General features: G+C 46.3%; 1 protein-coding gene across 7 annotated transcripts in view; it reads left to right on the top strand.

Moving 5' to 3' along the window:
* PDE8B (phosphodiesterase 8B) overlaps positions 1–15,810 on the top strand; it is a 104,643-nt gene that overhangs the window by 34,505 nt on the left and 54,328 nt on the right. For 4 of the 7 annotated variants that reach the window (XM_021710054.1, XM_021710060.1, XM_021710045.1 and 1 more), the window contains 3 exons: positions 562–702; positions 2,236–2,324; positions 4,566–4,626. The exons of 2 other annotated variants lie outside the window; for them this stretch is intronic. In XM_021710054.1, the coding sequence (XP_021565729.1) occupies positions 562–702; positions 2,236–2,324; positions 4,566–4,626 (291 nt within the window). The remainder of the gene's footprint in view (positions 1–561; positions 703–2,235; positions 2,325–4,565; positions 4,627–15,810) is intronic. One more of the 7 variants, XM_021710049.1, reaches the window with a different exon arrangement.

Here is a 15,810-nt window from a genome sequence, read left to right as displayed (position 1 = left end):
CAACCTGTTGAATTGAATTCTAATGTCTGTTTTTTATATATTTATGTGCAAACCTTTTTGAATTTTCTATTTTGATCGAAGGAGTACATGTGCAGGCTTTTACATGGGAATGTGGTGTGATGGTGAGGCGTTGGACTGCTGTTGAGCCCTTCACCCAGGTGGTCTAATTTCTTCTGATTTGTTTTGCTCTGAGAGTTTCCTTATTTGTGGAGCAGTAGATGGTATGTGAGGCCCCCAGAGGCTGGTACAGCTAGGTGAGGGCTTCCTGCTCTTTTCCTGCTCGAGGGGTCTTCTGATTTCTTGCGAGGGGTCTTCTGATTTCCTGCGGAGACTGGGATGGCTGTGAGTGAATAAGTTGCTGCCGGGAGGGAGGCAGCTACTCCAGGAGGCGATTGGGGATGGAGTGAGGTGGAGGGGCCTGGCCAGCACCTGTGTTAGAAAGCATCTGTATTAGAAAGCCCCGATGTCTCCTGGGTCCTATGAGCATTCCTACAGGGCGCGCAGACGCCTCATGATTCCACCTGGTGTCCCAAGCTTACCTGTCCCCACTCCCGTTAACAGTATGTCAACCCAGCCTTCGAGAGGATGATGGGTTACCGCAAGGGCGAGCTCCTGGGAAAAGAACTCGCCGATCTGCCCAAGAGTGATAAGAACCGGGCAGACCTTCTCGACACCATCAACACGTGCATCAAGAAGGGCAAGGTGGGTTGCGCCAGCCCAACCAGCCCACAGACCCCTCCCCAGGGCTTTTTTTTCTGTGAGTTTTAAAGTTTATCCTTATGATAGGCTTCCGTAATCATATTATATTTAAGTGAATAATGTTATATTTGTGTTTGCAAAATGAGGTCATTCTTTAGTTAATTTCAGATTTCAAGTGAATCTGGTGCTTGCCCTGATGGTTTGGTATGAGGACATCTCATCCTTTGCATGACTGTATCCCACCTGTCGCTGCTGGAGTATCTCAGCTATCTTTGAGCAGAGCAGAGAGTGGTGATGTTTATTCAGTTTAGCCAGTAAACGTTTAGGGGACTAGAAGTATCAACTGTCAGTATTTACAGCTAGGCCCGGGGTTTAGCCAGTTTTCCCTGCTTGTTCTCTGTGCCCATCACCACTCAACACACACGTAGCTTTCTTCTGGTCACACCTGTCCAGTAACTTCCCCTTCCTCTGGGTAGATGGAGGTACCGGTGGAAGTGGAGTGGTATCCTTTCCTCCAGCCCTGTGCTCCAGAGTGGTGCTGGCTCTCCTGATTGGAACTGCCTGTATGTTTTTTGTTAAGCATTCAGAATACTCCCTCACCTATATCTTCCATCTTCCTTTCTCTGGTGTGAAGTAGTATAAGCATCACATTTATTTAACAGAGGGGACATTTTACAGGGATAGGATAAAATTGTATTGTAGATGGCGGCCATTTTGTTGTTGTTTTTTTTGCTGGGGCAATGGGACTGGAAACAAGACGTTATAAACTGCTCCCTTAAAAAATTGCCAAAAGAATACAGCCACACGTTTGGTGACCCCAATGTGTATGGCAGTTAGCCACATTAAGTGGGGGGGGGGCAAACAATGGCTGTAGGTGATCTCGGTTTCTGATTTTACCACTCCTCCCAGAACTAGTAGAGTCACCCCAAGGCTCTTCTGAGTTCCCCCCCCAGCTCTTTTTTTCCAGCCAGATCCCAGGGTTCAGAGGTAGCAGAGATCTTCCTTCATCCATGGGGACTTCAGGGAGTCTACCCAGCCCTAGGGAAACCTTGGCTGGGAGACCCCAGGATGTTAGAAAGATGGTGGACTTGAGGGAGAGTCAGAGAGACACACATTTATAACCAGTTCTCCTGCTTCCTAACATGAGCAACTTGGTTAGACTCTCTGAGCTTCACTTCACCCATCTGTGAGTTAAGGATGATAACATCAAGCTCACAGGTTGCGATGCAAACTTTGAGGGAGACCTCAGCAGAATTCCGTGAATTGGTGCCATGACACCCACAGGGCTGAGAGGAGAATTCTACCCATGGGTCAAATGTCCTGAAACCCAGGACAGACCGCGTGGTAGTGGACATGTTCATCTGTGGTCTTCATGCACTGTGGCCACATCAGCATGGTGGTGGGTGCAATGGTACAGCAGGGGTTTGTGAAGTGTGATGAAAGCATATGGGAACTTTATTAGCCTGCTGGGATCCTCTGTAGGAACAGTGGTGAGCCTTGACTGAAGGATGCTAAGAGCACTCTTTGTCCATGTAGGAGTGGCAGGGGGTTTACTATGCGAGACGGAAATCCGGGGACAGCATCCAACAGCATGTGAAGATCACCCCAGTGATTGGCCAAGGAGGGTGAGAGCAAACTCTTCCCATCTTTTAGCTGAAGATGACAACTCGGCCCTTATGGGCATTGGGCTTGCATGCTGAAACGCCAGTGTAGGTCTTGGAGCCACAAGTACAGTAGGGTTGTGTGTACGTAATATATTCGCAGGTTTCCTCCACCTGGCCTGCAGCAACTCCCACATGTGACTTCCCTCCCCTTGGCCTCTCCTGCCGTGGACTTTTATGAGCATCACCCAACTCGCCAACTGCCCTCCACCTCCTGATTGTCTTTGGTTCCATTGTTCCCAGCGCCCTGTAAAGGAGCTCCACTCTAAGCTTCCTTTTCCTGTCACCACAAACGATCTCTAGCCAGGGCTTGTGGCCTCAGCCCTCAGTCCACAGGGAGCCAGCCCTTCTTCCTTCTGGAGGTCCTGCTCGCTGCTGGCAGCTCTGAGCTCATTCCCAAGAGACACCAGAGCCCTGAAAGTCACTGGTTATAGAGAGAAAGCTTGTCTGACCAGGAACTGAGGGCTCTGATTCCACTGAGCATCAGATTGCCAGAGAAATCTATCTGTTTTGTGAAGTGATATGCAGGTCCTTTTCCTCCCTCGTACCTTCCTACCCCCTGCCCCCCCCGACTAAATTTTGTGAGAAGGTTTGCAGAACCAGGCAGGATCCCCTAACAACACATGGCTGATAAGCCTTTGGAAACCAACCAGAAGGTCCATAGTTTGGGCTTCTAAGGGACATAACATTGTGTGACCTTTACTTACAGTGGTGATCTTGCCAGCAATGAATGGGAGAGTCCTGCTATGACTCAAGCCCACTGGGCTTCTTGCAGATGGCTACATGTTAGAAAGCTAGGCGTTTCACACATGCAGGCAAATGCTTGTCAAGTGTTTCCTCCAATTTTGCTTGTTTGCCTGGTTTCAAAATTGCTCCCTTTCAGCTCAGAGATGTCTTCTGGGTATTTCATGCCATTCTGTCACTTGTGGCTCCCCACTGCTGCACTCTGGAGGGCGGGGGCACCCAGACCCCTGCTGAGGGTGAAGAGCCACGGAGAGGCCACCTAGGTCCTCCCCCGCCATCGGCCTCACATGGCCATCCCACTGGCAGGCGGCCTTTGGAGCCACAGGAGGGAGCTCATACCAGTGGCGGCCATGTTTTTCTCATCATCCTTTAACTATCCTCTCAGAGAATGGAAGCTAAGGATCACTTTTGTGTGTGTGTGACCAGAATCATTAGATACCAAAGCAGAGGAGACACGCTACTGCCTGGTAATGTCCATCAGAATACATTTTTCTGATCTTTCTGATTTTACAGATAAGAGAAAGAAATTCTTTTGTCCAGACACAATTTCCAGTGTTATTTTTCCCCGATTGTAGTAACAGTGAGCTATCTGAGGCAATTCTTTTTAAAAGTAGGGAAATTCCATCTCTCCCTATTTGAATGAAACTCATTTCAAAATAACCAGTATTTTTTATGCTTACTTCAGAGTCCTCCAGAGAAAAGTGAATGGGGGAGGGGGTGGGGGGAGTGGGGGGAAGAGAGAGAGAGAGAGAGAGAGAGAGAGAGAGGATTCAGAGGTTTCTGGGGCATGAAGACTGACATGACTCTCTGGATTTTATGGCTGCATGCTCAGCTGGAAAAAAAATCTACCTTGAGCTTATTTTTGTATAGCACTTGAGGCACCTGTACACTTTTGCCTGGTATTCCTGGTGATAATGACATTGAACAAGACCACCGGCTGAGTTTTAGGAGCCAGTCCATGACCTTGAAATAAGAGAATTTTTCTCTGCCTGAAAAATCCCATTATGATGACAATTATAGTGTGAAAGAATATGGAATACTTAATATAAAAACAGTGACCATAAAATTTGGTTATTATCTAAATGAGTCTTTTGCTTTTTTGTTTAAGCTATAAAATTATTAGTGTCAGCAGAATTAAAACGAAATTGTTTGTAGCAGCATTTTACCCCAACACTGAAGATCCCTAGGAGCCAAACTTCAGGCATCAGTTACAAAATGAAATACCCATTAGGAAGGTGCTTCTGAGCCAGCTGTGATTTATAAGGGAGGCCCAGTTTCCAAAGGCTTGTGTGGGCTCTGTGTGAAAGACGTGTTTTCTGTAGACTGGATTTTGCTTGAATTTTCAATCTGCCCTAGGATGGACCCTAGAGTTTTGCTTTAAGTCTGTTGATGTTTTTATTTGCTGACTTGTTGAATCATCTCATATCTGACTCACTAATAACTGATTATTTGTGTTATTAGGAAAATTAGGCACTTTGTCTCCCTCAAGAAACTGTGCTGTACCACTGACAATAATAAGCAGGTATGGTATCCAGCTCGCTCCATCTGCCTTGTCAGCCTGGCCATGCGACGCCACCGCTCTCTGCTTATCTTTCTCCATTTTGAATTGTAGTTGCCAATTAAGAAGGCTTAAGGGGAAATTAGTTTCCTCTGACAATTTTTTTTTTAATTTCCCTGCAAGCCTACATGACTATATTAGTAGTGTACATCAGTCATGATTTAGCTTGTGGCTGAGCAACCCTCTAGACTAATGTATTTGATGAGAGCATAAAATTCTTCCTCCAAATAAAAAGTGTCCCACTTTCTAATCTTAATTTTTTTTACACAAATGAAAAGAATATATCCATTGAAGCCATTTCACCCCTACAAATTCATATCGAAAACAAGAACATTCCAAATTCATACTGTGACTTTTTTTTTAACCCTTACATCATACAAAACAATACATTTGAATGTTGTCTCCTGAAGTAACAGAATTTTAATAACTTGCTGTACTTAGGAACTTTTATTTTTTTTATTTTTTTATTTTTTTTTTGAGTTGGAGTCTCACTGTCGCCCAGACTGGAGTGCAGTGGCCGCTCCTGGCCACTGCAGCCTCGACCTGCTGGGCTCCAGCGATCCTTCCGCTAACTTTTAAAGGTAGTTTTATAATATGAAACAACATTTACATAGGTCTTTAAAATTTGATTTGTACTTTTACTCCTGGATTATGTGTATTTTCACTTCACACATTATAATGTGTAGATTTAAAAGTGTGCAACAGAAAATATTTACCAATGATTTGTTTTTAAAATGTGTACAATACGGCCTTTGACCTTGATGCAGATTTTAAATAAGGGGCAGTGTCTCTAAGGGATCTCAAGGTGCTCTGTAAACGCCCAACCCATTTTAGTTGAGGGTGGCAGAGGCTGGTGAAGTGCCAGATGAGCCGGCGAGGCCTGGCCACGCAAGGAGACAAGCCGGGCCCACAGGACATGAGGAGACAGCAGGAGAGTCCCGAGAGACCCCCGAGGGACTTCCAGTCAGTCATCTCAGGACATCAAGAGATCCACCACCCTGTGCTTTTTCATCAGATTTAATCCAACACACAATGCTTCCTGATTCAGCACTGAGAATTTCATCTGAAATCAGGAAACTTTCAGTTAATACAATAAAGTCGTGCAAGAGGCAAGTCCTTGGAGACCTCCGGATAAGGAAAGGAATGGACCTCTACAGAAAAAAAAAAAAATTCTTCCAACAGCTGAGTTAAGACATGCCAGGGGATGAATGAGTCCGTGTGAGAGGTGACACAGGCGGAGTGAGAGGGGCAGGAAAACTTGGGAGCAACCTTAGAGACAAACTTCTGAACACAAGAGAGCAGACCGGCATTTCTGAGCTGTGGATCCACCATGGAGGACACACATCTGCTCAAGCTCCTTTGTTCGCATGCCAGAATCATCCAAGCACAGCTCATGTCCAAAGCCAAGCACCTGCTTCCCCCACCAGTTTAGTCTTACTTCTCCTCCTCTCTTAATGGAGACCCCCAATCTCCTTGTCACCAGCCTCCCTACAACTCCACGTGCACAAATCCTACCAGTTCTTCATGGTCCAGCCCAAGAAACATAAGTACTACCTCCCTACTCGAGGCCTTCAAAGCACCTTCTCTCATATCTGACTCGCTAATTACTCCCCACCGCTATCATAGCGATTTGTGTGCTAGCCCACCCTCTCTTCTTGAGCAGGGTCACTGGTCTGTACCTATATGTGTGCCTGTGCTGCCTGGCACACAGTAGCCTCTCAAGCAGTTGGTTAGCATGAATAACATTGAACATCAGTCCTTGCCTCCTGCCAGCTGTAAGTCCTTCCTGCCTGGAGAGGAAGGGGAGAGAGCAGGTAAGCCCTTACTTAGCGCAGGACATCAGGATGCAGAGGCACGGGCTGCCTCTTCTGTTTGAGGTCTCAAATAGAAATACCTTCACTACCAAAAATCAACTGCTGCTCTGAGACAGTGGAGAGCTCAGCTGCCCTGAGCCATCAACATCACCTCATGGTAGTGCACAGGCCTGGGAGACACTTAGATTTCCCAATAACACAGCATTTTTATCCCTCTGGCTAGCTACAGTGTTTTTCCTCCTCATCGAAGGAGTCTGCAGGGAACAGCAGTGGAATCTGTGCCGGGGAGGGCTCCTGTTTGCAGGCGGTTCTGGTGACACTGCCTTTTGGGGTTTAGCCTGACGTCAAAACCGGCCTGTGGGTTTGCATTTTAATGAGAAATGATGCTGTCTTCGGGTGGTGTCTGCCACCAGCAACAATCTCTTTCCCCACGTGGGCACTGTAGCTTTTTGCCAAGAGACTGGAAATGTTCAATGAGGTTTGTCTGCTGCAAACATCATCTCCCCTCCACCACACACACACACTTTCTGCCCAGACTTGCGTGAAACACCTGTTCCGTGCTGACACCAGGGATGCAGTGCATCTGCCCAGAAGCCGTGGGGATCACAGACAGGCCAACAGGATAAACAGAGTGCAGCCCTGGAGAAGGACCCAAAGGGGCAGATTGGGGTTTTTTTTTTAAGTATCATCCAGGACAGGGGGCAACAAACTACATCCTGCAGGCCAATTGTGACCTGTTTTATAAATAAAGTTTTATCAGAACACAGCCACCCTCTTGTGCATGTTGTGCCTGTGGCCACCTCATAAAATGTGGCAGAGCTGAGTTGTTCCGGCAGAGGCCATGTGGCCTGCAGAGCCTAAATGTGGACTATCTCACCCTTTAAGAAGAGATCTGCCCGCCCTGTTTCTTGAAGACTATTTTCTTTCTTGACTGTCCCTCTTTCTTAGACCAGCAACAGTCTGCCCAGACCCCGCAGAAGGACACCTACTCCTGTGATAGGCCTCACTGGGTCCCTTTGCCTTCAGTCAGCTTCAGCATCCTGTCTCAAAGCCTGTTTGGGACTCTCCTACTGATACAGATGTGAGGACCTAGAGCTTCAGTGGTTTTTGCCTTTTCCCAGGGTCAAAATCCAAATCCAAATGTGTAATTCAAACTCTGGAATCAGGGATCTTTAATCATGATTCACAAGTCAGACTAGCATAGGAAAAAGGAGGCATTTAGGACCCTGACATTATATCAGCTCCTGTTCTTTCTACTTTTCAGTGTGTCTACTAGAATATTTTGAACTGCTTGTGTGTTTTGCTGTGTGGCTCACACGGTTCTTTGATTGGATGGTCTGGGTTCAGACTTTCCCTCCCTGGCAAAATTCTATCACAGATTCACCTTGCCTGCCCATTTGCAGGTGACAGAGGATGTTGTGACCCATCACACCGTCTAGGTTCTGCCGAGGAGTCAGCTCCAGACTTACTGAGCCCTAGGAAACAACGCTGTGGTTCTTCCCCAGGCACCTTGTGGGGAGAATTTTCTCCTGGGCATGTAAGCAGACCTTTGGGGAAAGTCTTTGTTGGGGAGATGCAGGACCCCTTTCATTCATTCTCAGACACAGAAAGTTTACTGTCACTCTCTAGAGCTCTTTGGTGAACAGTGGGGAGCATCATGCCTCACTAAGCCTACTGGAGCAGTGAACCACAGCCCTCAGCAGTAGGAGCCAGTGAGTGCCATGGACAGTTTGATGCACTCATGTTCCAGTCTTGCCTGCACAACAGAGTGGCCCATTTGAGCTTGTGTGCAGTCTGAGTGTGACAGACGGCTTCCCACCAAGCATCCTTGGGTGAGGCGGGACTGTGCTGACTCACTGCTAGTTGCACCCATGCAGACCCAAGTCACCTGTGCTCAGTACCCCAGGAGAGAGTCAGCCTAGCGCTTTCTTTTCTCCTTCCCTTTTTTATCCATACTCTACTTTCAGTCGCCTCTTGCAGGCCTCCAGACAGTCCATAGATTTCCCATCCCATCCGTACAGCTATTGGGCCATCCTCCCACCAGGGTCTGCCCACTGCCCTCTGTGGCCCATTCTGATACCCACTCCCAGACTGGCCTGTCCTTGGGCTTCATTGCCCCCCCCACATTTGCCCAATTCTCTCTAGCCCCCCACCCTGCCACAAGCCTCTTCTTCCTAGCAGGTGGCTTGGCTGATAGGTCTTCTCCCCCAGCTTGCAACAAAACTGGGCCCTTAGCATGAAGAGAATCTAAGGTCTCTTGGCATTCTCAGCAAAACCAAGAAGAGAGTGGCTGGTGCAGGGAATGAGAGAGAGAGGCATATAGAATGACTTGCTGTTAACTGCTAGGTGACAAAAATAAGTTTTCGATTTGTCCTAAATTCCCATGGTAAAGACCTTTTGCTACTTCCTTGTCCTTTAGAACTCAGCTCAGCTCCCCCCCGCCACTCAAGAAGTCTTTCAAGCCTGCCACTTGTGACTGTATCCCCCAAACAGGTGACAGTGGAGCTTTTTGTCTGCATCACCCATTGGACCATTCATTCTACAGTGCTTTGGGTTGTTCTGGTTGTGGGTGGGCAATGTCTTTTTGTACTCCCTACTGTGTGTGCACAGCAGACATAGTTTCATATTCTGGAAACTAATGTTTACTCCTTAACACAACAGCCTTTGGAAGGCATGGAAATTAAAGATGCAGCTTCTTTCTTGTCCCAAGGTATCATTCTATGTAGAGTTTTCATCTGTGTGTAGCCAATATATGTCTCACATGCCATTACAGAAATATTTGCCATCCTCTTCCAAGGCACACACCCAAGTGTGATGTTTTAGGAAAAAACCTGGAGAAAAGAGCTACTCCAGCTGGAAGCATGACCTCAGCTATCTCTAAAAGCAGCTGGCCACATTTAGAAATGTGTCTTATGGAATTGGTATGTTATCATTTAGAAATATGTTTTATGGAATTGGTATGTTATCATGATACAGAGGTTGTATACAGCTACCTCACTCACAGCAGGTGCCTCCAAATATTTGTTGATATGTTTGGTAAACCCACTCAGTAAACAAATTATCCAGATTTTTTCCATTTATCTTTAGTAGATATTTACAAGAAACTATTTAAAGAGAGGCTGCCAATATTGCAAAGCCATATTTTTTTCATGAGAAACACCATTTTGAAGAGCCAAATCCTGAGCAGACATGAATGGAGGACCTGCTGCGAGCCAGGACCATGGCTGGCCCTGCAGGGACCAGCCCAGCAGGAGCCATCAGCAGGGAATGGGAGGATGGTGGGTACTGAGAATTTAACCACAGGACTTGTGTGCATGGATGTCTTGGCTCAGAGGAGGGAGGGAGAGACAGCCTCACACCTGGTGTGGTGGTGGCGACTGTAACAGGTCAGGCAGCACTTTCAGACCAAGCAGAAGCTGGAGCTGTGTGTGAAGGGAAAGCCCCAGCATCTGCCCTCAGACTGCTTTGCGTCTAGCAGAGGTTTGGGTTAGGACTATTGAAAAGAATGGAAGTGCCTGTTTACAGAGCATTGGCCCTGGAGTTACAAAGGACGTGGAGGGCAGATGCATGGAAGCAGGTAGTCACCCCAGGAACACTGGACCTGTTCACCATAGGGCGAATGTTCACCTCCACTCAGCATAGGGGAACAGCAGCACCTTCTGCACCCGTGTCACATGGGAGGAGTGGGGACAGCTAACATGGTCGTTCCCACTCTTGGCAGCACCCTGGAATTACCTGGAGAGTTAGCAACAACAACAACAAACCCAGCGAAAAAGTGATGTCTGCATCCCAGAAGCTGTGATAGAATGGATCTGGGGTGTGTTCTGGGCATGATAATTTCTTAGATCCCCCAAGAGATTCCAATGGCTGGCCAAGGTTGAGACCCACTCGGCTAAAGAGTGAAGCCTCTGAGGGATCCAGATCTTTGTGATCCAGGTATGTTAGCCTAGGGAGGCTTCCTGCTAGGCATCTTGGAGGGGTACAAGAGTGTGGTTTGACCAGCCTGGCAGGGCAGGCTGACAGAAGCATGGCCTGTGTGTAATTCCCTCAGGGAGGACCAGGCCACTGTGGAACTTTCAGGGGCAGAGACCATGTCTTCATCATCTTTGTATTTCCCTCCTGGTCCTGGCACACAGGAAATCTCTGTTGAATTAATGTTTGCGTCCAGGCAGGGAGAAGCTGTGGTGTTTGGGAAGCAGAAGTGGCTTCTGGAAGGCAGGAGCATGTGTGCCCTTTCTCAGATCCAGTCCTGGCTAGGGAACAGGGAGTGAGCAGGGAGTGTAGCCTGGACTTATGGGACAGGCTCTGGCCCAGGACAGGCTGACCTGAAGAAAAAAGCTACTCTCCTGGCTGGGCCCCACCTGTCTCCTCTGCCGTCTCCCCAGCACCTAGCACAGAGCCTGGTGCTGGGCTCTGCAGGGAAGGGTGACATTCTGGGCAGTCAGTCCTTTTTCTAGGATTGGTTTCAGGCACCGGCTTCTCTATCTGCAGGGCCTGACCCGAATGTACTTTACTTCCTGGTTATGGTGAGATTTGGGACACATGAAACAAAAATCCATGCCGCAGTCTACATCCCAAGCCCTGTTGTCTGATTCAGCTGGCAGGTTTTTGGTTATTTTTTTCCATTTCTCTCCCACATTAGTGTTTTATGACTGTGAGATATGGCAGAGGAAGCCATCGGGTGGATGTGATGTATATAGTTTTGTTTCAATTTCAATGTGAAAGACCCAATACCCTTTGGGCTACGAGCTCTTCTGTTAAAAAATAAAAATTGTCTTCATTGATGAGGATCTCTGTGACTACACCACAGAGATGCCAGGTCTTGTGTCTGCCTGTTCCTGCTGGGCCCCAGGTGAGGCTGCAAATGGCTGCCCCTTTAGGCACAGAAGCAGTGTCCGGTGTGAGCCGTGGAAGGCGATATCCAATTTGCATCCTTGGAAAAGCACTGCGGTGGTGGCAGGTCATGTGACCCCACAGGCCCAGCAACAACAGCTGTGGGTGGACAGGGGCCCTCCAGAGCCACTGTCCTGGGGTTGGTGATCTGTGCCCACTGGTGCAGGCTCAGGCAAGGGCAGCTTTTTTGCTTCCCAGAAGTTAGCAGGCAGATCACTACCTTACGCAGCACCAGGGGCCCTTCCTTGACGCCTGAGAACCTTGGCGCCTGTGCTTGAGTCACGCAAATAACCAGGCAAATGCAGGCTTCTGTTGCGTGGGGTCTTCTTGCATCACAGAAGCTCCTTGGGGCCAGAATAGCACCTGCATATGTTCCTTCATCTTTTGATAAAGCCGTGATCGCTCAGAGAGAACCATTCAAACATTGACTTCAGAGTTACTTTCTATGTCAGGAACTTAAAGTAGCGTTAAAACCGCAACATCTTTAAAACATCCAACTATGACCAGGTGCGGTGGCTCAAGCCTGTAATCCCAGGACTTTGGGAGGCTGAGGTGAGGGGATTGCCTGAGGCCACAGGTTCAAGAACACCCTGGGCAACTTGGCAAGACTATACCTCTACAATAAAAATTAAAAAATTAGCCAGGTGTGGTAGCATGCACCTGTAGTTCCAGCTACTTGGAAGGCTGAGGTGGAAGGATTGTCTGAGCCCAGCAGGTCAACGCTGGGGTGGCCATGAGCGTGCCACTGCACTCCAGCCTTGACGATGGAGGGAGACTCCAACTCAAAAAAAAAACAAACCCAACTATTAGTGTTGGGGGCTTCGGGGAGCTAGGCCTTGCTCCTGGCTGACAGCCTCCTGGTGGCCAGCACTGCCTGTCAGTACAGACGTCACCTTGGTGTCTGTGCAGATCATGGCAGGGTCAGGATAGAGCTGATGGTGACCAAGAGGGTTCAGGCCCTATGGGGCCTCTTGATGCCTCTGCTTCTGTTGGAGTGAGAGGGTAAAACGGCAAGGGGAAAGACCTTTCAGAAGTTCTTTTTAGACAATGCTGATGGTTATGACGATATTTAAACAGTGGTTTCCCAAGAAAATACAAAACGTGTCTTTACATAGAAAAAAAGGGGAAAAAAACTACCTTCATTATAGTCAATATCCATTTCCCCTCTGCGCAGTTGCTGAAGGTGAACGGGTGTTTTGATTGTGACTGATATGACCCCGTGGGAAAACAGGGTCCTTAAGTGTGAAGATCATTTGATTCCCTGGAGAAATCTTGACCTTTGGCATCCTGTGTTCAGGAGTAGCATTTAGAGAAGAAAGGTGCTTTTTGCGTTTAGTCTTTCAAGTCTCTCTTCTTCCTCCAGAAGAACCTTCACTTTCTCTATTTAGGATCTCTGAATGAAACCCATTCCTCCTCTGCCAATCCATCCCACACCTCCTGCCAGATTCACGTCCCTAACATGACACTTGGATCGTGTATTTCTATCTTAAAAACTTACACTGGCTCCTTGTTGCCTGTAAGGTCTGTCCAGGTGGTATAAAGTCTCAGCCCTGGGCCCCCTGCCCCTCCTGTGATTTGGTGCATCTTCACCCTGGGAGCCTCCCCTCCAGAAGGCTCTGCTTCTTGGCATCCTGTCAGTTCTAGCTCCCAATTCCCAGTCATACTCTTTTATTTTTAAGTGTTTTCTTAATTTTTAATTTTAAAGATGTAGGGTACAATTCGGGGTTAAGTATACAGATGTTCGTTAGGCAGGTACCTTGTTCATGAGGTATGCTCCCCTTCCCTGGCAGAGTCCCACTACTGCCAATTCCCCCCCACCCCCGCCCCAGCAATTTCCCATTACTGACAATCCTTTTCTTACAGTATTCGATAATAGTTCAAGGTTCACTTATGAGTGAGAATATCACGTATTCTCATATTGTGTTTTAAAAGGGAGGTTTAAAAGTTTGGTTCCACCTGCAGGATGTCCTCCTTGCTGTGACTTTCCATACTTTTTGGGCCCACTGCCCTCACTGCTGTGTCATTCAGCTAGGTTTTGTCCCACTACACGAGCCATTCCAAGCAGTTCTCTGAGTCCTTTCCATCCCAATTTCTCCTTCCCCTAAAGGCCTTGCACAGTGCTAGGTAGGTACCCAATAAATTCAGACTAAATTAGAAGATCTGTAATGATTCATAATTAGATTACCAACACCATGTCTTACAAGCTAATCACTGGAAAGGCACTTACTTGATGAACTTCACAGAAGTTTTAAGACAGCTCCTGTTCTGTTTGAGTCTAATGAAGTCAAGCGGACACTCCTCGGACATTTGGAACAGAAAGAAGAGCAAAGAGGCATGAATAGGCCCCATATTAAAGACCAGTGAAAAAGGAGAGATGGACATAAGTGATGTTTTGACCAAAAAATTGACCTGATTTTCTAAAGTATTAAAGGTGTGAGAAGAATGAGAAGCAGAACATTGACTATTCCATGGATTCAGAAGTGGAAGGAATGTTGCTGGGCAATGATGGAGGTCTCTGTTGGCCAAGAGAAGCAGGGGTGACCAGGGCGTGCTGGACTGAGGTGACACAGGAGCCTGTAGCTGACTAGGTATGCAGAGAGAGGGATCCAAGGAGATCCAAGATGACACACTGTACCTGAAGATGATGGGGCATGGTGCAATAATACTTACAATCCATTGAGTGTTTTGTGATAGGCCCTGGGCTGTTTTAAAGGCATCATCTCAAATAGTCATCCTGTTAAGCCCATAAGATAGTATGATACTTACTCAACCGACTGAAGAAGCAACTACTCAGAGAGCAATTGCACAGCCAGCAGATGTACAGGCTTGGCCTCACACCTAAGACCACTGCACAGCGCCTCCCCATGGCACCCTTGGAGAGATGATGTTTTCAGTGGTACAGGCAGGAAGTACACTCGGCCCTTGTCATGAGCCATGGGGGAAGCAGACATCATGACAGGCTGCCAGAGCTCATCATCCTCAGCTTACATCCCAACCAGTTTTTTCTCCAGCATTTTATTGTGAAAGTTGTCATACATATAGCAAAGTTTAAAGAATTTTACAGTAAACACCTGAATACCCACCTCCTAGATCTTACTGTTAGCATTTTACTGTATTTTCATTATCATATAGCTCTCTAAACAGACATCCCTCTATGCATTCTTTAACTCCGTTTCTTTTTCAAAATAGATGTTATATATTAGTACCTTTCCCCCAAAAGTTTTTGCATGCATATTATCAACTATAGTTTTATATATGCTCACATTTTGTGTAACACTAACATACAAAGAAATGCACAGATGGTAAGTGTACCTTTGCATACACTTACTTTGACAAATGCATACACCTGTGTAACCAGGTAAGTCCCTTCTTCTTCCCAATCTCTGCCCCTCACTCCCCAGAGGAAACCATTGGTCTGATTTTAATCATCTTAGAATATTTTTGCCTGTTCTAGAATTTTATTTAAATAGTCAGACAATATTTACTCATCCATGTAAGGTTTCTTTCAGTCAATATACTGTTTTTGAGACTTATTTATGTTTTTGAGTATATGAGCTTGTTGCCTTTTATGGCTGAGAAGTATTCCTTTGCATGGGTATACCACAATTTGTTTATCCATTCTCTTAGTGATGGACACCTGGGTTGCTTCCAGTCTTGGGCTATTATGAATAAAGCTGCTATGAACATTCTTACAAAAGTATTTTTGTGAGTATTTATTTTTATCTATTTTGGGAAGATACTTAAAAGTAGACAGACTAAGTCATAGATTAAGTATATGCTTACTTTGATAAGAAACTGCCCGTTATTTTCCCGAAGGAGTTTTACCATTTGACCTTCTTAAGAACAGTGTATGAGAGGTTCAGTGACTACATTCTTGCCAGCGGTTGGTGTTGCCAGTACTTACGATTTTAGGCATTCTGTTCTGCGTGTGAGTTTTAAACTGCACTTCTTTGGTGACTAATGATGTTGAGGAATTTTTCATGCATTACCTTTTGTATATCATTTTTTGTAAAATGTCTACTCAAATCCTTTGCCATTTTTAATTGGATAGTTCTCATTATTGAGGTGCAGAACTTCTTTATATATCCAGGACATCTGTCTATTGCCAGATACATCTTTTACTGATATTTTCTTCCACTCTTTGCCTTTCCTATTCACTTTACAGTGTTTTTGATGAACAGATGTTTTTAGTTTGATAAAGTTTCATTTATCAATATGCTATGGTCATTGCTTTCTGTGACCTGCCAAATAAAACCTTGCCTATCCCCAGGTTATAAAGGCATTTTATATTTTCCTTTAAAGCTTTCATGATTTTATCTTTTACATTTAGGTTTGTAATACATTCAGAATTAATTCTTGTATATGGTGTCAGATGGGATCAAGCTTAGTATTTTTCCATATGGATATTCATCTACTCAAGCACTGCTTGTTGAAAAGACTT

Source organism: Carlito syrichta, unplaced genomic scaffold (assembly GCF_000164805.1).
Source record: "Carlito syrichta isolate Samal-C Ts95f unplaced genomic scaffold, Tarsius_syrichta-2.0.1 Scaffold74866, whole genome shotgun sequence".
Lineage (NCBI taxonomy): Eukaryota > Metazoa > Chordata > Mammalia > Primates > Tarsiidae > Carlito > Carlito syrichta.
This window is presented reverse-complemented; position numbering and strand designations above follow the sequence as displayed.